Source organism: Schistocerca piceifrons, chromosome 7 (genome assembly GCF_021461385.2).
Source record: "Schistocerca piceifrons isolate TAMUIC-IGC-003096 chromosome 7, iqSchPice1.1, whole genome shotgun sequence".
Classification (NCBI taxonomy): domain Eukaryota; kingdom Metazoa; phylum Arthropoda; class Insecta; order Orthoptera; family Acrididae; genus Schistocerca; species Schistocerca piceifrons.
Genome location: NC_060144.1, coordinates 270746959 through 270771792, shown reverse-complemented (window position 1 = coordinate 270771792; position 24834 = coordinate 270746959). Strand labels below are relative to the sequence as shown.

At 44.1% G+C, this 24834-nt stretch overlaps 1 protein-coding gene across 1 annotated transcript in view; it reads left to right on the top strand.

The window, feature by feature from the left end:
- LOC124805115 (proteasome subunit alpha type-1) overlaps window positions 1-23494 on the top strand; it is a 42630-nt gene extending 19136 nt beyond the window's left edge. Inside the window, exons 3-5 of the mRNA XM_047265568.1 lie at window positions 15232-15391; window positions 22468-22677; window positions 22826-23494. Of these exons, the coding sequence (XP_047121524.1) occupies window positions 15232-15391; window positions 22468-22677; window positions 22826-23029 (574 nt within the window). The 3' untranslated portion in view covers window positions 23030-23494. The remainder of the gene's footprint in view (window positions 1-15231; window positions 15392-22467; window positions 22678-22825) is intronic.
- The last annotated feature ends 1340 nt before the right edge of the window (window positions 23495-24834 follow it).

Here is a 24834-nt window from a genome sequence, read left to right as displayed (position 1 = left end):
CCCATGCGCTGCTTTAAGTGCTGGAGGTTTGGGCACATGTCATCGAGATGTGACACCAACCCTACCTGTCGGGATTGTGGACGTGCCTCCCACCCCAATGTCCTGTGTTCGCCACCCCCCTGTTTGTGTCAACTGTGGACAGAAACATTCACCTTGCTCGTCAGACTGCGCGGTTTATCAAAAAGAACGTAAGATTATGGAGTATAAGACCTTGGACAGGCTCACTTACACAGAGGCCAAATGCAAGTACGACCGACTTCACCCTGTGCGCATTTCATCAACGTTTGGTGCAGCAGCTTCGATGTCGCCATCCCTGGCGACGAGCCCCCAAGCTCAGCCACTTCTTGTGGGCCTCCAGCCCGGCCGTCTATTCCTGCCCCCCCAGGTAGTTGGGGGAACAGCCTCTTCCGTTGTTCCCCTGTTATCAACATCGGGAGTAACAACCCCTTCTTCTTTGGGGACTTCAGTCCCCACCTCTGAGCCGGAAAAGTGCCTGCCTCCTCCGGCTCCCCTCACGCAGAAGGGATCGCTTGGTGCCCTCCCTTCCACGGTTTCTGCCCCTCCAGATGTCAGCCAGTGGCTGAAGAAGCCACCACCTGAGGCCGTAGGGCTTCCAGGTCTTCCTCGGTCCATGAGACTGGGTCGGAAAAGCCCACCCAGCCTGATAAACCAAAGGACAAACGAGACCCTACCAAAAAGAAGAAAAAGCAAAAGGAGGAGGACATAGAGATAGAAAAGGAGTTCAACACAGTACCTGAAGATGATGTGGAGAATCTAGCGTCCACTGAGGAGCTAGATCTTGTTTGACCCGCAGCTCCTATGGAAGTTGATCAGGCTACTTTGCAATCAGTGGCGGCGAGCGCTTCTAAGGTGTAACCTATCCCCCCCCCCCCCCCCCCCCCCCCCAGGGTCTCTCATGTCTTCACAGTTGGATACCATTATCCTTCAATGGAATTGCCGTGGTTTTTTCCACCACCTTGCTGAGTTGAAACAGCTTTTGTGCCGCTTCTTTGCCACTTGTGTGGCCCTACAGGAAACCTGGTTTCCCGTTCGGCGGACCCCCTCCCTCCGTGGCTACTGGGGTTACTATATGAACCACATAGAATACGACAGGGTGTCTGATCGTGTCTGTGTTTATGTTCTTGCCACTGTTCCTAGTGCCCCAGTGTCACTTCACACGGCTCTCAAGACTGGCTGTTCGAATCCGGGCAGGAATGGAGTTTACCATCTGTTCCCTCTACCTTCCCCCGAATGAGGTTGTCCCTCTTGCTGACCTAGCTGCCTTGTTCGCCCAGCTCCCCCCCCCACCATTCCTCCTTTTGGGGGACTTTAATGCCCACCACCCTTTATGAGGTGGGGCCCAGATCTCGGCCCAGGGTAGGAATGTTGAGGCTCTCTTGGCACAGCAGGACATTTGCCTCCTTAACACTGCTGCTCCCACATATTTTAGCTTGACTCATGGCACATACTCGGCCATTGTCCTCTCTCTTAGTAGCCCTGGTCTTCTTCCATACCTCAGTTGGAGAGTTCACGATGACTTCTGAGGTAGTGACCACTTTCCTATCCTGGCTTCTCTTCTTCAATCCCAACCCCCTGACCAGCTGCCACGATGGTCTCTTCGTGGAGTTGATTGGGCAGCCTACACCTTAGCTACTATGGCCATTGCTCCGCATCCTGGTGACATTGATTTGGCAATGGACGAGGTCACTATGGCCATTGTTTCTGCTGCCGAGGCAACTGTCCCCTGCTTTTCAAGTACCCTAAGGCATAAGTCAGTCCCTTGGTGGACACCAGAGATTGCAGAAGCTATCCGGGACCACCGGCGAGCCCTGCAACGACACCGGCGTCATCCTTCCCTATATAATTTGGTTGCCTTTAAACGGCTGTGGGCCCGGGCTCGACAGTTAATCCGGCGGAGCAAACAGGACTGCTGGGAACGATATGTTGCCACCATAGGTTCTCGCACCTCCCCATCTCTGGTGTGATCGCAGGTTCGGCGCATTTTTGGCTTTCGTCCTCATGCGTCTGTCCCTTGCCTTTCTCTTCAGGGTACACTTTGTACTGACCCAATCGCCGAACATCTGGCAGAGTACTTCGCACGTATTTCCGTGACAGTAGGCTACAGCGCAGAATTCCGTGCCATTAAAGAGCAGGCTGAGCGTACGCAGTTGTCGTTTCGCACGCACTGTTGGGAGCGATACAACGCCCCATTTAGTGAATGGGAGTTCCAAAGTGCCCATACAGCTTGCCCCAATACCTCTCCAGGTCCAGACCAAATTCACAACCAGTTTCTTCATCATCTCTCAGTGCACTGTCGGGGCGAATTACTCGCCCTGTTTAACCACATCTGGATGGAAGGCGTTTTCCCAACTCGTTGGCGGGATAGCATTACCATCCCGGTGCTAAAACCTGGTGCAGATCTGCTGGTGGTTAATAGCTATTGCCCTATCAGCCTTACCAACGTTATGTGCAAACTCCTGGAACGGATGGTGAGTCGGCGGCTCATGTGGATCCTTGAAGCTCGGGGCCTCCTAGCCCAGCAACAGGGGGGCTTCTGTCAGGGCCGCTCAGTGATCGACAATTTAGTCTTGCTAGAGTTGGCTATTCGTACAGCTTTTACTCGGCGAGAACATCTAGTTGCTGTTTTCTTTGATCTTCGGAACGCATACGATACCACCTGGCGCCATCATATCCTTGCTACGCTGCACGAATGGGGCTTACGGGGTCCACTTCCGATTTTTCTACAGAATTTTCTCTCCGATCACTCCTTTCGGGTTAGAGTTGGCACTTACTTTAGCTCTGCTCATATTCAGGAGAACGGTGTCCCGCAGGGCTCGGTTCTTAGTGTTCCCCTCTTTTTGGTGGCGATTAATGGTGTTGCGGCTGTGGTGGGCTCATCGGTCTGTTCCTCTCTATATGCTGATGACTTTTTTTCTTTACTACAGTTTCCCAAGCATCAGTGTCGCTGAATGGCGGCTGCAGGGAGCTATCCATAAGGCACAGTTTTGGGCATCCAACCATGGTTTTCAGTTCTCAGCCTCTAAGACCCGAGTGATGCATTTTTGTCGGCGTCGAACGGCCCACTTCCATCCAGAGCTGTACCTTGCCAATGAACTCCTTCGTATTGAGGAGATGCATCGCTTCCTTGGCATGCTGTTTGATGCTCAGCTCACTTGGCCACCTCATCTTCGCGAGCTTAAACAATAGTGCTGGCGGCAACTCAACATCCTTCGCTGCCTTAGCCACACCGTTTGGGGGGCTGCACGAACAACCCTCCTACAGCTCTATAAGGCCTTAGTCCAGTCCCGTCTCGACTACGGGAGCATGGTGTACGACTCAGCAGCACCTTCAGCGTTGCAGATCCTCGACCCGATTCTCCATTGTGGCATCAGACTGGTGACCGGTGCCTTCCGCACTAGTCCGGTGACTAGCCTTCTTGTAGAAGCTGGAATCCCTCCCCTGCAATTCCCTCTTCTTGCCTCGTTTCACGATGCAGATGTTGTCTACACCGATGGTTCTGTGGTCGATGGATGCACTGGGCTTGCTTTCATCCACGGCGACTACATTGAGCAGCATTCCCTGCCTTGTGGGAGCAGTGTTTTCGATGCGGAGCTGGTTGCTCTATCGTGCACTCGCTCACCTTTCCTCCTGCCCTGGGGAGTCATTTGTCCAGGGTATATACGATCCAGGACATTTGGGAGATCCGGGAAAAACCCAGGAATTTTTTCATCTGGGAGAAAACCAGGAAAAACCCAGGAATTTTTTAGAATTCCGGGAACTTTTCCTTGTTTTAGTTACCAGTTAAATTTTTGTGATTTTGACTGGTAAGAACCAATACTCTAACGAAGGATATTACTGTATCCCGCTTCTGCAGAAAAAAAATATGAACGAGAGAAAAAAAACCGAAAATAAAACTTAATTTGCAAAGGAAATGCGCCATATACAACAACAAAACACAGTACTCATACAAGCGTCTGCCAACCAAAGTGTGTCAAAGGCTTTAGGAAGAATATGCAGTGCTTCCTAACAACAAATTGCCTCTGATGAGTGTGACATGACAGCTGTTTACATTTGATTCATATGAGCAGTTGCAAGGGGGGGGGGGGGGCTCTTGCGCATGCGCAGTTGAGTTGCCTATGAGTAGTACCTTCTCCCGCTTCTGGCTACAGATGTGTGGCTGGGCGCCACTATCTAAATTGCTCCGGTTCGGAAATATCGTAGATCCAGGGCTGATGCACAGAGCAGTCTGAGTTGTAGTGGGGAGGTGGGTAGTCTCCATGTGGCCTGTGTTTACGTTTAGTGATTTTGCTGTTTCCTCTTTATTTATTGCTCTCACATTAAATGAAATCAAAACGGATTCCTGTTGCCGGCAGCTACCAAATGAATTAAAATACGTTCGCATGGTTACAGAAGGCTAAAATATGTTGTTAGTTTCAGGTTTTATTTCCACCTTTCAGACAGTCAGCTAAAGAGATTTGGCTTTTATTAATATTTTGCACTGAGGCAGTCAATTTATTTGAAACGAAGTGTTTAATTTCACACTGTTGGCTAGTTTCAACTGTTCGCTGCATTTCAAGTGCATGTTTTCCATCTTCTAGCTCGCATGGTATTATGCCATAATAAAGAACCAAACATGAGATAATACAGTACTGGTACTCAAGAAAATTTACATCCGAATCCGGACATACGATTGTGCACTTTAAGCCGAATTATGCATTTTAGTATAGTTCACGAAATTCCGATGCTTCTGAAGTACCCTTGATGTCTTATTTCTTTTATGACATAATGCAAGATCTTATAATATTTTACACGTACAAACATGCGGGCTTCCCCAGAAGATTAGACATTTACGTCGTTATTAAAAATTTTACTGGCACATTTGTGTGATGTATCTTAAAGTGTAACACGTGCAAAATGATCAGCATTTTATGTGGAAGCTTACCTTCTCTTGCAGCTTATTAATCTTCAAAACTAATATTATGTGTGAAAGCATTGTTTTTCTTCTATCAAAACTATGTATATTAATTTCAACCATTGACTTTTCTTTTTGTGTTCGCACTACTTAAGAGTGATCTTGCTATTAGTTGACTACACTACGTGTCCTGTGCTGTCATCAGCTGCTGAGATCACATGACAGGAGCTATGACTGGCTTACAAAAGCGCGTCGCAATCTCGATTTCATTGCTTCGGAAAGTAAGATGCAGTGTTTGGTGGAATTCGAATTTATACTTGCGTAAAACGAAGAAATGCAGCGTACATGCTGGCCGGTGTGGCCGAGCGGTTCTAGGCGCTACAGTCTGGAACCGCGTGACTGCTACGGTCGCAGGTTCGAATCCTGCCTAGGGCATGGGTGTGTGTGATGTCCTTAGGTTAGTTAGGTTTAAGTAGTTCTAAGTTCTAGGGGACTGATGACCTCAGAAGTTAAGTCGCATAGTGCTCAGAGCCATTTGAACCATTTTTTTTTCAGCGTACATGTTGCTGTACATCAAAGATCTTTCAAAAACGTGTTCCCCCCTGCACTGGGATTCGTTTTCTAAAGTGCCGGCAAATTCTACATCTGTGTAGAAAACCATACACATTCTATGGATTGATAAGTTTTACAGTGCCGAGGAAAAGTATACTGTCATTTAACACGGAAAAAGTGTATTTTCACCCAGGATGAAGTGTATTTTCAACCGGGAAATCCGGGAAAAATCCGGAATTTTTTTTCCCTTGTCCACGTATACACCCTGTTTGTCATATGCAGTGACTCCCTGAGTGGATTGCAAGCACTCGACCAGTGTTTCTCTCAGGACCCTTTGGTGCGCGGTATTCAAGATGCTGTTTCTGCTCTCGCTGAGTGTGGCCGGTCAGCGACGTTTGTGTGGACCCCGGGCCACATCGGCATTCCAGGAAACAAACGTGTCGATGGGTTGGCCAAGCAGGCCACCACTTCGCCACCCCTGGAGCTTGGTTTCGTGGAAAGAGACCTCCGGTCAGCCCTACATCGCAAGGTCCGCGATGTCTGGAGCTCTGAATGGTCGGTCTTGAACACGCCAAATAAGCTCCGCATGGTCAAGTCATCCACGGCTGTATGGAACTCATCCTTGAGGGGCACACGTAGGGACTCAGTTGTTCTCTGCCGTCTCCGAATTGGACATACGCGGTTGACCCACAGCTATCTCTTTTGTCGTGATAACCCGCCCAAGTGTCGCTGTGATGCAGGGCTGACAGTGGTCCATCTTCTGATAGACTGCCCCCTTTTAGCCCCCTTGCGGCAGTCCTTTAATTTACCAGCTGCACTTCCTTTAATTCTCAGTGACGATGCCTCTATAGCTGACTCAGTTCTATGTTTTATCCGTGCAGCTGGTTTTTATCACTCGCTCTAATGTGGGCGCTCTCGCATGATTTCTCAGGGTACACCCACTCCAGCGACTTTTAAATGTGCCTTGGATACCAAATTAGTGTCTTTTATGGTAACAAGTTGTGTTGGTACCTCTGTCAAAGCTTTCCAGCTGGAGGTTATTCCTTTGTAGTTGAGTGGTTGAACTTTTACCTGATCCATCAACCACTGTAGTCTGTTTTACTCTTGTCAACTATTTGCTCTGCTCCTTTTAAGTGTCCTCTATTTTGTGTTATTGCGGTATTCATTTTAGCTCTGTACCCCTTGGTGTTCCCTCCCTCTGGGTGCAGAGGTTACACTTTTACTGTATAGGCCTTTTACAAGTATGTCTGTTTTTAACTGGAGACTGATGAACTCGATGTTTAGCCCCCATCAAACCCCAAAACCAACCAACCAACCATATGGGTTCTCTTTAATGCTGACTGAGATGGGTTCACCTCTGCTGTCGTCCTTACCTCCCCATCATAAGGCAGTGTCGATGTGGCTGTTTCGCATACAACAGCAACCATTCTTTTGACAGCCAACAAAACCATCCCCATTTCCTCAGGATCCCACCATTCAAAGACGGTACCGTGGTGGGCCCTGGAGATCACTACAGCCATTAGAGATTGTACGAGGTGCATTCAAGTTCTAAGGCCTCCGATTTTTTTATCTCCGGACTGGAAAGAGATGGAAACATGCGCATTGTATTAAAATGAGGCCGCGTTCATTGTCAATACATCCCAGAGATGGCTGCACCGTACGGCGGCAGATGGAATTGTACTGCCAGTGGCGAGAATGAGAACTGTTTTAAATACTTAAAATGGCGACGTTTTCCTTACTTGAACAGCATGCAATCATTCGTTTTCTGAATTTGCGTGGTGTGAAACCAATTGAAATTCATCGACAGTTGAAGGAGACATGTGGTGATGGAGTTATGGATATGTCGAAAGTGCGTTCGTGGGTGCGACAGTTTAATGAAGGCAGAACATCGTGTGACAACAAACCGAAACAACCTCGGGCTCCCACAAGCTAGTCTGACGACATGATCGAGAAAGTGGAGAGAATTGTTTTGGGGGATCGCCGAATGACTGTTGAACAGATCGCCTCCAGAGTTGGCATTTCTGTGGGTTCTGTGCACACAATCCTGCATGATGACCTGAAAATGCGAAAAGTGTCATCCAGGTGGGCACCACGAATGCTGACGGACGACCACATGGCTGTCCGTGTGGCATGTTGCCAAGCAATGTTGATGCGCAATGACAGCATGAATGGGACTTTCTTTTCGTCGGTTGTGACAATGGATGAAACATGGATGCCATTTTTCAATCCAGAAACAAAGCGCCAGTCAGCTCAATGGAAGCACACAGATTCACTGCCACCAAAAAAATTTCGGGTAACCGCCAGTGCTGAAAAAATGATGGTGTCCATGTTCTGGGACAGCGAGGGCGTAATCCTTACCCATTGCGTTCCAAAGGGCACTACGGTAACAGGTGCATCCTACGAAAATGTTTTGAAGAACAAATTCCTTCCTGCACTGCAACAAAAACGTCCGGGAAGGGCTGCGCGTGTGCTGTTTCACCAAGACAACGCACCCGCACATCGAGCTAACATTGCGCAACAGTTTCTTCGTGATAACAACTTTGAAGTGATTCCTCATGCTCCCTACTCACCTGACCTGGCTCCTACTGACTTTTGGCTTTTTCCAACAATGAAAGACACTCGCCGTGGCCGCACATTCACCAGCCGTGCTGCTATTGCCTCAGCGATTTTCCAGTGGTCAAAATGGACTCCTAAAGAAGCCTTGGCGGCTGCCATGGAATCATGGCGTCAGCGTTGTGAAAAATGCGTACGTCTGCAGGGCGATTACGTCGAGAAGTAACGCCAGTTTCATCGATTTAGGGTGAGTAGTTAATTAGAAAAAAAAAAATCGGAGGCCTTAGAACTTGAATGCACCTCGTAGGTGGGCTCTCTAACACCATAAGCAGCACCCTACACTGGAGCACCTCGTTGCCTTTAAACAACTCCGTGCCTGTATCTGCTACTGCATAAAATGATGAAAGCAAGACTCCTGGAAACGCTATGTTTCCACCATTGGCTCATGTACCTCTCCATCACAGGTATGGGCAAAGATCAGACGCCTTTATGGCTTCCAGTCCCTTGCAGGTGTATCAAGTATTTCCTTAGATGGTGCAATTTCTGCTGATTGCGACGCTTGCCAAACTGTTTGCTGTGCATTATGCTCGTGCATCCGCACCTGTGAACTACCGTCCCAGCTTTAAGCTCATTAATCAGTGAATGGAGTGAATGCGCTTATGTCTTGCTACCCACCACCTGTAGCCATATAATGCTCCATTAAGTGAATGGGAACTCTCCAGTGGCCTAGTCCATTGTCCTGATGTGGCATCAAGGCCAGACAGCATCCACAACCAAATGCTGAAACATCTCTCAGTGGATTGTCAGCATCACATTGCCTTCTTTAATTGGATCTGGAATGAGGGTGAGTTCCCATCTCAGTGATGAGGCAGTGCGATAGTTCCGGTACTGAAACTGATTTCGAATCCCTTAGAGATGGACATTTATCACCCAATCAGCCCTGTCGACGTTCTCTGTAAGTTGCTTGAATGCATGTTGAGCATGCGGCTGTGTTGGCTGCTTGAGTGTCAGGGCCCTTTGGCTGCATCTCAGGGCAATTTTTGCAAAGAACGCTCCACTGCTGATAATTTAATTCACCTGGGGTCCAACATCCAGATGGCCTTTGCATGTTGTCAGCATCTCATTGTTGTCTTTTTCGACCCCCAGAAGGCCTATGACACGACATGGTGTCACCACATCCTTACTACATGACATGAATGGGATCCCTGGTGTCCAATCCTGATTATTGTCAAGAAATTCCTGTTGCACTGTACACTCCAGGTTGAAGTGGGTGCTTCACTCATTCCTCCTCCTCCTCCTCCTCCTCCTCCTCCCCCCCTTCCCCCTCCCCCTCCGTTCCCCTCACTGCCAGGAGACTGTGGTCCTTCAGGGCTCTGTACTGAGTGCACCCCTCTGTTAGACCTTTGCCATCAATGGTCAAGCGGTGGCTGTGGGGTCTTCGGTATCGCCCTCCTTATATGCCGGCAATTTTTGCTTTTTATTATTGCTCCAACTTCAGCAGAAGTGTTGGTGACACCTCAGCACATTTCACTGCCTCAGCATCACTGGGTGGGGTGTCCTTTTGAGGCTCTTTGAAGCCCTGATTTTGTCCCAACTTGATTATGGGAGTCTTGCACATAGTTCAGCACCAGCTTCAGCATTGTGGATACTAAAACCCACTCATCATTGTGGGGTCTGACTTGTGACTGGAGCCCTCTGAAGTAGCCATGGAAACAGCCTATTAGTCAGGCTGGAGTCCCTCTATTACCTATCAGGCACCAACAACAGCTGCTGAATAACACTATATGCCGTTCGTAGCTTCCTTGCAAACATCCCAACCACTGTGTCCTTTTCGCTGGAAGGGAGCTCCACCACCCACGACAGTAACCCAGAACTGGGTTTACTATTGCTGAATGCTTCCAGTGTCTCTGTAGGGAACTGCAACTTCTTCCACTGTCGCCTCTGGTCGGGGAGACATCACATCTGTCCCTTGGCTTATGCCCCAACCACAGATTTGTCTTGAAATGTCATTTGGTCCAAAAGATTCTGTAGGTCACATAATTTTTTGCCGCCTGTTCTTGGCTGTCCTTGAGATGTATTCTGGTTCAGAAGTTGATGGATGAATAGGCTTTGCATGCACACATGCATGGTGCGGTGAACTCCACTCTCTGTCAAATGGCTACAGTGCCTTCACCGCTGAATTACTGGTCATTAAATTATCCCTTAGCAATGTTCATTCTTGTGCTGGCAAGAATATTCTAATTTGTAGTATCCCTGAGCAGCGTTCAGACTATAAACCCGTGCTACGCTCCTCACCCACTGGATATGGCTATCCAGGACTTGTCTCTGGCGTCCATCAGACTGGACAGTCAGTTGTTGTTTGGACCCCTGGTCATGTTGAGATTTCATAAAAGAATGAGCTGACTGGTTGGCCAAGCTGGCCACCAGGATGCCGATTCTGGAAACATGGGTCCCAGGACCGGACCTTCGCTCTTTTATACGCCATTGACTGCTGGAAGTCTGGAACTCAGAATGGTCTGCCCTGATCTTCCCAAACAAACTGAGGACAATTAAGGAGAGCACAGCCCGATGGCAGTCTTCCCTGCGTGCTTCTTCCAGGGAATCCACTGTTCTCTGTTGACTTCGCATTGGCCACACGTGGCTGTCCCATGGCCACATTCTCTGGTGTGAGGATTCTTCTCACAGTGGATGTGGAGTCCGCCTGTTAGTGGCCCACTTACCCATAGACTTTCCTAATTTGGTTGCATTGATGAGGCATCTTAATCACCATGGCAGCTACCTCTGGTGCTAGCAGATGACGCCGAAGTGGCTAATCTGGTGGTACATTTTGCCTGCAAAGGTGGTTTCTATTAATCCCTGTAAGGTAGAGCTTTATGGCATCATTGACTGTCTGAGGGTTTAGTGGGGCACACTTCTCCTGTTCCTCCCCTCCAATCCCTCAGGTGTCCCTTGTTGGCCCTTGCTTGGTGGCCCATTATTGGCCTGTACCCTCTCCATCTTTTTGTTCTCTTTATTCTTTTTTGTTCTTGGTTTTAATGCATTGTCTTGACTGATCTTTTAACAACTTTTCTGGGCTTTTGTCTGTTTTTTTATTGTGTTATTGCCCCCCCCCCCTCCCCCCATGAACCATGGACCTTGCCGTTGGTGGGGAGGCTTGCGTGCTACAGTGATACAGATATCCGTACCGTAGGTGCAACCACAACGGAGGGGTATCTGTTGAGAGGCCAGACAAACGTGTGGTTCCTGAAGAGGGGCAGCAGCCTTTTCGGTAGTTGCAGGGGCAACAGTCTGGATGATTGATTGATCTGGCCTTGTAACACTAACCAAAACGGCCTTGCTGTGCTGGTACTGCGAACGGTTGAAAGCAAGGGGAAAATACAGCCGTAATTTTTTCCCGAGGGCATGCAGCTCTACTGTATGGTTAATGATGATGGCGTCCTCTTGGGTAAAATATTCCGGAGGTAAAATAGTCCCCCATTCGGATCTCCAGGCGGGGACTACTCAAGAGGACGTCGTTATCAGGAGAAAGAAAATTGGCGTTCTACGGATCGGAGCGTGGAATGTCAGATCCCTTAATCGGGCAGGTAGGTTAGAAAATTGAAAAAGGGAAATGGATAGGTTAAAGTAAGATATAGTGGGAATTAGTGAAGTTCGGTGGCAGGAGGTACCTGACTTTTGGTCAGGTGAATACAGGGTTATAAATACAAAGTCAGATAGGGGTATGCAGGAGTAGGTTTAATAATGAATAAAAAAATAGGAATGCTGGTAAGCTACTACAAACAGCATAGTGAACACATTATTGTGGCCAAGATAGACATGAAGCCCACGCCTACAGTAGTAAAAGTTTATATGCCAACTAGCTCTGCAGATGGCGAAGAAATTGAAGAAATGTATGATGAAATAAAAGAAATTATTTAGAAAGTGAAGGGAGACGAAAATTTAATAGTCATGGGTGACTGGAATTCGGTCGTAGGAAAAGGGAGAGAAGGAAACAAAGTAGGTGAATATGGACTGGGGCTAAGAAATGAAAGAGGAAGCCGCCTGGTAGAATTTTGCACAGAGCACGACTTAATCATAGCTAACACTTGGTTCAAGAATCATGAAAGAAGGTTGTGTACATGGAAGAATCCTGGAGATACTAGAAGGTATCAGATAAATTATATAATGATAAGACAGAGATTTAGGAACCAGGTTTTAAATTGTAAGACATTTCCATGGGCGGATGTGGACTCTGACCACAATCTATTGGTTATGAACTGTAGATTAAAACTGAAGAAACTGCAAAAAGGTGGGAATTTAAGGAAATGGGACCTGGATAAACTGACTAAATCAGAGGTTGTACAGAGTTTCAGGGAGAGCATAAGGGAACAATTGACAGGAATGGGGGAAAGAAGTACAGTAGAAGAAGAATGGGTAGCTCTGAGGGATGAGGTAGTGAAGGCAGCAGAGGATGAAGTAGGTAAAAAGACGAGGGCTAGTAGAACTCCTTGGGTAACAGAAGAAATACTGAACTTAATTGATGAAAGGAGAAAACATAAAAATGCAGTAAATGAAGCAGGCAAAAAGGAGTACAGACGTCTCAAAAATGAGATCGACAGGAAGTGCAAAATGGCTAAGCAGACATGGCTAGAGGACAAATGTAAGGATGTAGAGGCTTATCTCACTAGGGGTAAGATAGATACTGCCTACAGGAAAATTAAAGAGACCTTTGGAGAAAAGAGAACCACTTGTATGAATATCAAGAGCTCAGATGGAAACCCAGTTCTAAGCAAAGAAGGGAAAGCAGAAAGGTGGAAGGAGTATATAGAGGGTCTATACAAGGGCGATGTATTTGAGGACAATATTAAGGAAATGGGAGAGGATGTAGATGAAGATGAAATGGGAGATAAGATACTACGTGAAGAGTTTGACAGAGCACCAAAAGACCTGAGTCGAAACAAGGCCCCGGGAGTAGATAACATTCCATTAGAACTACTGACAGCCTTGGGAGAGCCAGTCCTAATAAAACTCTACCATCTGGTGAGCAAGATGTATGAGACAGGCAAAATACCCTCAGACTTCAAGAAGAATATAATAATTCCAATCCCAAAGAATGCAGTTGTTGATAGATGTGAAAATTACCGAACTATCAGTTTAATAAGTCACGGCTGCAAAATACTGACACGAATTCTTTACAGAAGAATGGAAAAACTAGTAGAAGCCGACCTCGGGGAAGATCAGTTTGGATTCCATAGAAATATTGGAACAGTTGAGGCAATACTGACCCTACGACTTATCTTGGAAGCTAGATTAAGGAAAGGCAAACCTACGTTTCTAGCATTTGTAGACTTAGAGGAAGCTTTTGACAATGTTGACTGGAATACCCTCTTTCAAATTCTAAAGGTGGCAGGGGTAAAATACAGGGAGCGAAAGGCTATTTACAATTTGTACAGAAACCAGATGGCAGTTATAAGAGTTGAGGGGCATGAAAGGGAAGCAGTGGTTGGGAAGGGAGTGAGACAGGTTTGTAGCATCTCCCTGATGTTATTCAATCTGTATATTGAGCAAGCAGTGAAGGAAACAAAAGAAAAATTCGGAGTAGGTATGAAAATCCATGGAGAAGAAATAAAAACCTTGAGGTTCGCCGATGACATTGTAATTCTGTCAGAGACAGCAAAGGACTTGGAAGAGCAGTTGAACGGAATGGATAGCGTCTTGAAAGGAGGATATAAGATGAACATCAACAAAAGCAAAATGAGGCTAATGGAATGTAGTCGAATTAAGTCGGGTGATGCTGAGGGAATTGTATTAGGAAATGAGACACTTAAAGTAGTAAAGGAGTTTTCTATTTGGGGAGTAAAGGAACTGATGATGGTCGAAGTAGAGAGGATATAAAATGTAGACTGGCAATGGCAAGGAAAGCGTTTTTGAAGCGGTAAAGTATAGATTTAAGTGTCAGGAAGTCATTTCTGAAAGTATTTGTATGGAGTGTAGCCATATATGGAAGTGAAACATGGACGATAAATAGTTTGGACAAGAAGAGAATAGAAGCTTTCGAAATGTGGTGCTACAGAAGAATGCTGAAGACTAGATGGGTAAATCACATAACTAATGAGGCGATATTTAATAGGATTGGGGAGAAGAGAAGTTTGTGGCACAACTTGATTAGAAGAAGGGATCGATTGGTGGGACATGTTCTGAGGCATCAAGGGATCACCAATTTAGCATTGGAGGGCAGCGTGGAGGGTAAAAATCGTAGAGGGAGACCAAGAGATGAATACACAAAGCAGATTCAGAAGGATGTAGGTTGCAATAGGTACTGGCAGATGAAGAGGCTTGCACAGGATAGAGTAGCATGGAGAGCTGCATCAAACCAGTCTCAGGACTGAAGACAACAACAACAACAACAACAACAACAACAACAGCAGTTACACTTAGGCTCTCTGGGATTTGCCTTTTGCCTCCTTCCTTCGAAGACCGCTCCTGGTTTGCCAGTTAATGAATAAAAGGACTGATGACCATGCTGTTCAGTGTAGTCCCTTTCACTCCAAACTAGCCAACCACCCTTTGACACTGGAGAGACCATTGTGACACTTTTTCAGTTACAAGCCATATGTCCAGTGGATACACATTGTGTGTCCCTAATGCAGTGGTTTCCATTGCCTTCCATGTCCTGATGCCATCTATCTTTGCTGATTGTTCCACATTTAAGGGGCAGTTTCCCACCCCCAAGAGGAGGATGATTTCTCAAAGCTCTGTCCACTCCTGCACTCTCTTTGACAAGGCCATTGGCAGAACATGGGTGACTCCTTCCACCAAAAGTCTTCCATTTTGTTTACTAGTCAAGAATGCTGCCCCTAACCACAAGTAAAACTAATTACAACAGTATAATACACTAAATAAAATTTCCATTCTTAGGGCAATCAGACTGTTTACCATTCCATTTTAAAGGCCAGGTACAGATTATTTTTCGTAAGAGTTGTAAATGCAAGACTGTTTGAGTATACCATTGTAGCCTACTGCCTCACGGTCTGTTTTTGTATATAGAGAAGTCTGTAATATGCAGCCTGTTCGGAAATATTTGTACATATGTTTTACACTCTGATGATTAAATAGAATAGTAAGTAGTTACATAATAAGCACAATACTATGTTTCATTCTTGTCATCTTTTTTCATTCATTCACTAGCACCTTTGATCTGACATATGCTAGTAATATGTTACTTTATTTTTCAGTCGTTATATGAGAAATGAATGTCTAAATCATAAATATTCACATGATGCCTTACTCGCCATCAGTCGTCTCATTGCAAACATAGGTAACAAGATGCAAGTATGCACCCAACGCTATGATCGACGACCGTATGGAGTGGGTCTTCTTGTTGCTGGTTATGACGTAAGTTCATTAATTACACGCTTTCTGTCTTTGACTAATGTTCCAGTTTAGTACTTTCTTTTAAAATTTGTGGGAAATGAGAATAGCCTAACTTCTCACATATTTCAAACCTTTTTTCAAAAATCTTAATTCTCATATGACTCTCGAATTACAGTCCTAATTTAATAAATTTGGAATCTGGAGAACCACGGTGTTCCTTGGGAATTGAAATTTTTAATACAACCAGACCATGACGCTTCGGTAAAGTTTGAGCAGCCACCTACTCGCACCATGACACCTATGTTGCTGCCACCTGTCATTTTTCCTCATGGGAATTAAGATGACAGAGTAAAAGAAGTTGCTTCTCACCTTATAGCAGAGATGCTGAGTTGCAGATAGGCACAACAAAAAGGCTGTCACAGAATAAACTTTTGACCAACGAGGCCTTTGTCAAAAATAGACACCCCCCCCCCCCCCCCACACACACACACACAACCACAGTCCATGGCAGCTGAAGACATAAATGGAGGAAGTTTGCCAACACAGTGTGTGGTCAGTGTGTCAACAGTTATTTTCAGCTGGCACAGTCCTAGTAGTTTGTATTTTTGTGTTGATAATTAAATACATTGAAGAAATTAATAATAATACTGTTGTATAAGTTCTTAATTTCAGAATACTAGTAATGGACAGAGAATGGAGTAAGTTACTGCCATGGATGATTGTTAACAGCTAATACATATCACTGTGAAAGATTTGAACTTGAACTTATTACAAAGAACTTACGTATACACAAGTAAAAAATTGTGTTGGAATGAAGTTTTAAAGCTTGTATATATCTGTTCTGCATTTTCATTTCTGTTGTTAATTGAGAGCCTCTCACATGTGCTGTCTTGTCATTCAGTTTGCTTGTTCATTGTATTCAGCATTTTCGACCAATGAATTTGGTTTGTGTGAATGGGCATTATTAACTTTGAGAATAATTTCTCCCCATGTTAATTAAGCATAATGTAAGATGACACAGCTATATCTTGTTGTGGTTTTCAGTACATGATTGATTTCTTGCAGCTCTCCATGAAACTCTGTCCTATGCAAGTCTCTTCATCTCAGCTACTGCAACCTACATCCATTTGAACATGTGTAGTGTGTTTAAACATTGGTTTCCCTTTATAGTTTTTATCCTCCACTATTTCATCACCATTCCACAATTGGTGATTCCCTGTCATCTCAGGATATATATCATATCAAGTGATCCCTTCTTTTAGTCAAATTGTGCCATACATTTCTGTATTCCCCAGTTGGATTCAGTACCTCAATAGTTATCGTCTGATCTTTCCTTCTAATCAACTTTCCTCTGTAGCAACACATTTCAAAAACTGTTATTCTCTTCTTGGGTGAACTTCCATCCTCATTTCACTTCTGTGCAATATTACATTCCATAAATTTCTATTTAATGTTAACAAATTTCCCTCTTTCAGAGATTATTCTCTTGCTATTGTCAGTTTGCATTTTATATCCTCTCTATTTCTGCCATAATCAGTCACCTTTCTGTCATTTGCCACTGGCTGTCAAAGCAATTATAGCATATAGCATAGGACATTGTAGTGGAATTGGCCGATAAAATCAAGGACGCTATGACACCGGCTTCTGCCAGCGCAATCACTGTGCAGCGTAATGCCAACTGTTTTGCATGACATTATGACGTCTTGGTAGCCAAGATAGATCTAGTGACGCAGCAGACCGGCGATCTCGATGTGACTCTAGCAATGACAGAAGCCGGAATCGATACCATGCGCACAGCAGGTCATTGATGACCTCTTCTGCAGCTGAACCTGAGTAGCAAGGTATTACCGGAAATTCGGGGAGCAAATCAGATGCATGACCCCCTGCACTTACCAAATGGCAACAGTGGTGGTGAGTAGGCACCTCCTCCAATTGCTGATCAGTGCCTCAGCGCCTGCTTGTTACTGATTGATGACCCTGCTGGAAATATTTAATAGGCACTGCTCTGATTTGTCCATTTACACAAGGATTATGTTGCACAGGTAGCGACCACTTACATTATTCTGTCTGACTGTTGCAAACAACTCGGTCATAACAATGTACGGCACCCTGTACCTGGAACTAGACCTGGGTTTAGGACGAGCCTTCGTGTGGGATTTTACTGTTGCAGACTATGTCGAACCTGTATCTGAGAGGACTCCCTCTCCTTTTGTAATTTATCTACTGCCATATGTCAAGTATTCATGCCTAGTGAACACTGTAGGCTTAACAGTGTTTGGATTTCAGTGGAACGCAGCCATTCGTACTGCCAAAGTAAGACAGGTGGCAGACAGCAAGTATGTGGAGTTGCTAAATGAATTTCCAGCTCTGACATGACCCCTAGGAGTGCCGAAAGAGGTAAGGCAAGACATTGTCCACTACATAGAGATGACCGATGGTCCTCCCACATCTTGCAGACCACAATGTTTGGCTCCAGATTGGCTTAAAATTGCAAAAGCAGAGATTGACAATATGATTGGTGAAGGTGTAATGTGGCCTTCCAACAGCTTGTGGTTCTCACTGCTTCATTTTTTCCCAAAAAAGGATGGTACTTAGCAGCCTTATTTTGACTACAGAGCCCTGAATGCCAGGGCAATACCCGACATATACCCAGTATCGCTGTTACGTGACTACGACGTGTTGAGTGGTGCAGTTATTTTTAGCGTCCTGAACTGTACAAAAGTGTGTACAAAGATCCCTGTAGCTGAACGAGACATTTCCAAGACAGCAATTGTCACTGCCTTTGGCCTGAAGGCAAAAATGTGATTTTTGGACTCAGGAACATTGCTCAATCAAGGCAACACTTCATTGTGTCTGTATCACAGGGCCTAACTATTGCATTCGCTTACCTGGATGATATTTTATTTTTTCATCATCAGCAGACCAGCATTGGTAGCATTTAATGGAAGTGTTCAAGTGGTTGGAGCACTAAGGCATCATCCCGAACATTGGCAAGTGTGTCTTTGGCCAGTCCCAAGTGGATTTCCTAGAGCATAGGAAACAGCGGCAGGATTGCTACCACTGCCAGAGAAGGTGGAAGCCACCCTACAGATTTTATGCCCAAATGCAGCCAAGGAATTGTGTCAGTTCCTCAGTATGTTAAATGTTTATCGCCATCATTTGCCACACACTGCCAAGTTACAAGAACTATTAATTGTAGGGCTCACTGGCCCAAAGAACAAGGGTAACTCACCTATAACATGGACTGATAGCATGTGTGTGGTGTTTGAAGCAGCCAAAAAGAGCATTGCAGACACTGCACTACTGGTGCACCCTGACCCTACTGCACCATTGACACTAGTGTTGATGCTAGCCAGATGGCGAACAGTGCAATGTTGCAACAAGATGTGGTGACACACAGCAACCACTTTGCATTTTTCTTGCGCAAACTATCACCCTCACAAAAGCTGTTTACGAGTCTGTTAAGTACTTCAGACCTCACATGGAACCTAGAGACTTTATCTACAATGATCACAAACGGCTAACTTAGGCCTTTCACCAGAACAGTATGAACTGTTCACATAGGCAACACAATTAGCTAATGTTCATCTCACGATTCAACACAGATGTCCGATATATCTCTGGTATCAACAATGTAGTGGCCGATTGTTTGTCACAAGCAGGAAGCATTCATGGCATGATTGATTGCGCCAAACTCACCACTGCTCAACAGTTAGATCAAGAACTACAAGGATCGTTATCAGCAGGAACATCAGCATTGGATCTGCAACTTATCGAAATTCCAGTGAGCGATGTCTAGCTGTATTGTGACATGACCACATCGAAACTGCGGCCGTTCCTACAAATTGCCATCAGACGTGACACCTTCTATATGCTACATGACTTGTGCCACCCCAGTATTCGATCGACATCCCACCTAGTAATGAATCGTTGTGTGTGGCTGGGTATATAGGAAGACTGTCGTGAATGGGGGAGGTGTTGTCTTAAATGCCAATGCAGCAATTTACACCACCCCATGCAAGCACCAATAGGGAACTTTCTGATCACAACAGCCCATTTGTTACGTCCACAGCGACATTGCTGATCCATTGCCATGGTCTGATTGCCAGTGCTACATACTTATGATAGACCATTGCGCCCACTGGTCGGAAGCTGCACCAATGGACAACATTACAGCAGAGTCTCTGGCTTTCCCCTTTGTGTTGTTTTGGGTGTCATACTTTGGCTGCTTGTTACACATCATGATGCACAGTGGACAACAATTTGAATTTGACCTGTTCAGACAACTTGTGAAGATTAGTGGCACAATTCACACAAAACAATGAGCTATCACCCAGCCAGGAAAGGGATGATCGAGAGATGACATCGCTCAGTTAAGGCAGCACTAATATGCTATGACACTACATGGACCAAGGCTCTTCCCATTTTACTACATGGCCTCAGAAAAACTTTCAAACCAGATCTAGATGCTTCTTTGATGGAATTGGTTTACAGCAAGAATTTAGGCTTCCGAGGGAATTTGTGGAAACAAACGCTCTGTTACTACCAAGGGGTGATAACCAGAATTTATACACCAACTGCGAGAGCACGCAGTCTGAATCTGCCCACACCAACCTGACAGACATAGTACAGCTACCACCTTCGTGCATCAAGACTTGAAAACCTGGCCAAATGTCATGTTACGTCTGAAAGGCATCAGACCATCGTTGCAGCCACCATACTCAAGACTCTACTGTGTAGTCGCAAGGAGAGACAAGACAATTGACATTTCAATTAACGGAAAGGTGACAACTGTTTGTGTAGTCAGGGTTAAACCGGCTTACGTCGTCCAAGAAGCTACAGTGCCAGAGCCTCCAAGACTACGGCATCACCCAACAGCTGCCTCATCACCGCCTTCACAGCTGCCAGTGCAGGTTACAGCAGCAGCGGACCTACTGACATGTATCTCAAGATCTGGTCTCCACATCCACTTTCCCGCCTGCTATTTGGAATAACACTCTGCTTCCAACATGGGGGCTGACGTTGCCACTTCTTCCAGTTACATAATGTTGTATTGCACATCATCCACTTGTGTTTAGAAACAATCACGCTGTCAAACATTTCATGCCAGCCATCAGAGGTGCTGTGTTTTATATACATGTGTTTTGTTTTTGTTATTCTTTGATTAAGCTTTTTTTTTTATTGTCTTGTATCTTCTATGCTGGTAGTTAGTTAGTTCGTTTGTAGTTACGAGATAATGTTGCTGGTGGTCCCCCCCTCCCCCTGCATTTTAAGTTATTTTCAACTGCAAGCTCAGAACAATCGAACAGGCTGTGTATTCTTTGCTGTCTGCTGTGGCTGTGATCAATAAAGCTAACGTTAATGTTGTTTGAAGGAGTTTTTGTGTAGTGTGCTCCTGTCAATTAGGTACACACAGGTTATAATGATCAAATGACAGTCTGCCCAGCCTGTACCAACAATTATCGTTGTTTTATTGTCGTTTACGTTCACTTTATAACCTCTTTCCAAGATAGTATCCATTATGTTCAACTGATATTCTGAGTCCTTTTCTGGGTGTAACATAATTACAATGTCACTGGCAGACCTCAAAGATTTTATTTCTTGTCCTGCACTTCTCTATTAAAATTCCTCCATATTTTTCTTCAGTTTGTGCAAGCTACACATTGAATAGTTGGTGGGGATGGGCTACAACCTAGTGTCATTCCCTTCTCATTACAGCAGTAGAGGACCGATGTACTGTGGTCCAATATACTGCAGATACAGGAACCATGCAGTTATGTGGTTTTTCTCTTGTATAAGTTACCCCTGAAATCTTAAAAGTCGTGAATACAATAACTGAAAGGGATAGGGCTAGACTTAACCTCGGGTTTGTCTTATCATTATATCATGACTGTTGCTGGGCAGGAACATGAATATATGTCTTAAAGTTAATGATATGATACAGCCAGGAAAGTGACTATGTATTAATGCTTGACAGTAATTGAAATGAGCACAACCATAATGCACTTCATGCATTACTCATTCAAAGTGTACATTTCTGTGTCCTTGCTAATATGTTGTAGAAATGAATAGCATATTCTTTGAGTGATAAACTAAAACCATTAGTCGTGTGAGGAATTGTGATAGAAAGCAAATCTAGCATCTGATTTCAATTTAAAGTGATGTGTGAATGGACAGAAAAAAGATGAAATTAGGAAAAGCGAGTGAACTTGATGAATGTCATTATAGGCTTAGCTGGGAAACATTAATCAAAAAGTCAACTTCACTAGTCATTAACCAGTTACTAACAGAGTTTACTTCATTAAACTGTTACTTTATGGGAGATTTATTGGAAGATAAAGTTAATTGTCAACTTGGATTGAGGATGAAGTGAAATGAGCAAGTAAATTAATCAACTTTGCTTAAACAAAAATATTTTGGTTGAGTAAGTTTGGGTAGGGCATCAAAGTTAAATAAAATACAGTTTAATCATTTGGTTTTATAATTATTTAGTTATCAATGGTAAAAAATGGGGTAATCAAAATAGAGGAGACTCACATAAATATTTGATATAAAGTGAATATTTCCCTTCATAAAGAAAACATGTTGAAGTTTTCATCTGAACGTGAGGCTCGTTTAAGAGACAGAATCTCTTCACCCACAGAAAAACTAGTTGCAGCATTTCAGCACTCGAGGGCATAGGGATTTCATGTTTTTATCAACTTCTCAGAAGATTCATGTTTGTAACAGTAAAGTTCTATGCATTGTCCAGGAGACACTCCGCTGCCAATTGCTGCAATGCCAAAAGAGTTTTCAATGCTTCTCTGATGTATTCTTTTAACAGGATTGCTGCTACTGGCTCCAGTGTCTTCATCTGAATGCCGAAGATTAATTTTTCTTTTCGATTTTTCTTGCTCAGACGCTGCCTTCACAGTTTCTTCAAACTGTACATACTGCAGTAATTTCCTCTGGTTTATCATATGTTGTTTTATCTTGCGAGTTGAATACAGTTGATTGGATGTTTCACAATTTGATAATACTGGTATATGTGAGTGTAACCTTTTATAAATACCTGTATGTCATTGTCTTTGTGACTGCAGACATTGTTTTTATTTTAGGATCAAGGACCACATATTTATCAGACATGCCCATCTGCAAATTTCTTTGACTGCAAGGCTATGGCAATAGGTTCACGATCCCAGAGCGCTCGTACGTATTTAGAGAAACATTTGGATGAATTTCTGGAATGTGACAATGATGAACTTATTAAACATGGATTACGTGCTCTCAGGGACACACTGCCAAATGAGGTAGAACTGAACAACAAGGTACGTCATGCATTTTAATTTTAGCATTAAACTAAAAAAAAAAAACTTTTATAATCTTTTGCGCACTAACATTATTATTATCATCCCTTTTGTAAACTACATTGTGCTTCAGCAGAGGCAATATTTTATGAACATTTGTTGTTTCCAGAATGTTTCAATAGCACTTGTCGGCAAAGGTACCGACTTCACAGTTTTCAGTGAAGAAGAGACTGGGCGTTATCTTGCCATGATTGAAGGTGAGGAGAGACGTACAGGGCAGCCACCGCCAGAGGAGCAGCCAGCACCGAGTGGTGACACAGGACCTGCACCTGATCCAGACCCTCAACCTGCTGTAGCAATGGACACTGAATAAGCTTTCAGCTGTTGTTTGATGTATGCATTTACAGCAGTAATATTGTGGAGTGAAAGTGTTATCCATAAGGCCATAGCTAAAGTGAGAATGTGGATGCTACAGTCTGTATACTCAGGAACTATAATTTTAACTAAAATTTTGGAGTACTGTCTCCGGTGGTTTACTCTGTTAACTTATGTCTCCCTTAGTTAATGTTTTTATCTATGCATTTTGTGGTATTTATGTTTTGTGTGTGATATTTAAGCCCATGTCATATCAAATTTACTGATTTTGCAAATGCTTAAAGTAAGTATTTTAGTTTTTTTGCAGATACTTTTTGTAAATTTTCAAATAATGTTTTATGACACAGTACCATTCTGAGTTGCACACATGACTGCTAGCAATGGCTGTTTCACTGCAAAGATTGAACTGTTCATGAAGTCCTCTGTATTACTGCAATGTAATAAACCAGTTGTATTTTTCAGATTGTTGCCTTTTCTTCACTACCTATATATGGATATATTATCTCTCTCTCTCTCTCTCTCTCTCTCTCTCTCTCTCTCTCTCTCTCCTTTTTATTCTTGGTATCAATGCTTTCTGACTGCAGAGACATTTAGGATGTAGGAGTTTGTCAGTATTAGAAAGTCATTGTGCCTGGCTCGTATGATCTAGAATTACATGTGAACAAAAAACATTAGTCATCTCTGAGAGACATCGTGCTAATAACTTGTAATACTGGCTTTATGTATGATAATATCCTCAATTCATTATGGAAGGGAGTCCACAAGTTTCTGCTGTTATATACAGCTAATGCCGCTCGTTGATGATTAGATCCCATAGAGCAACATAATTGTGGGGGTGTTAACAGCAATGTTTTAGATGCTATTCCAAATTGTTGCAGATATTTTCTATGGGATTAAAATCAGGTGGTTCAGCAGGCCAATCAAGGTATGATAGAGCGCCTGAGAATTTGTCAAACTGGGAACTTGTTTGTGCAGCCATGTGAATGTGACTGTCACCTTGGAACACGTGTATACTCGCAATTTTCGGGTTGAAATTGATCTGCATTGACTGGCAGCAACAGTTCCTGGTTTGTAACAGATTGTCATTGACACTTGTTTCTGGTGGTTAGAAACTTTTTATGATCACTGTTCATACACTGTTGTATGGGGATGTGAACAGTACATCATTTTTTGTTGACACAAACTATCTGCACTGTTATGCTAATAAAATGGGCAACTTCATCCATGATGTGGTCAAAGACACATCCAAATAAAGTAGCTTCTTTCACTTGTTTGCCAAGTCCTTATGTTGACCAGTTTTACTTTGCTGATTACATAAAACCAACTGACATACACATCTCTTCATTGCCATTGTTGTAAAAGGGGACGGGGGGGGGGGGGGGGGGGGGCAACTAGGGTTGATATTATCACTCAGCACTAGTTCTAAACTATTTACACCGCACCAAAACAACCATAGTGCCTTTGTAAAGTGCTGGTTAGTATTTTGTCTGGTCCGTTCAGAGACAGAAAAAGAGACTGCAATAAGAAGCGAAACACTAGGATGGAAGAATGTATTTGAAGTGACTTCTGCAATGGAAACCACGAGTGAGTACGAGAAAAAGTAAAATTTTCAACAAGAAAAGCAAAGGTACTGTTACCTCAATAACTTGTGGTGAATACAGTTACAGGTTGCCAGCAAAATGTTTGACTGTAGTTTTATTTCTGATCCATTAGTGAGAATTTAATGTTTCTGATGCTTCTTTAAATGCCACTGCACGTAATTTTGATCAATTATTTGATTTAGGTGACCAGCTCAGTACAGTA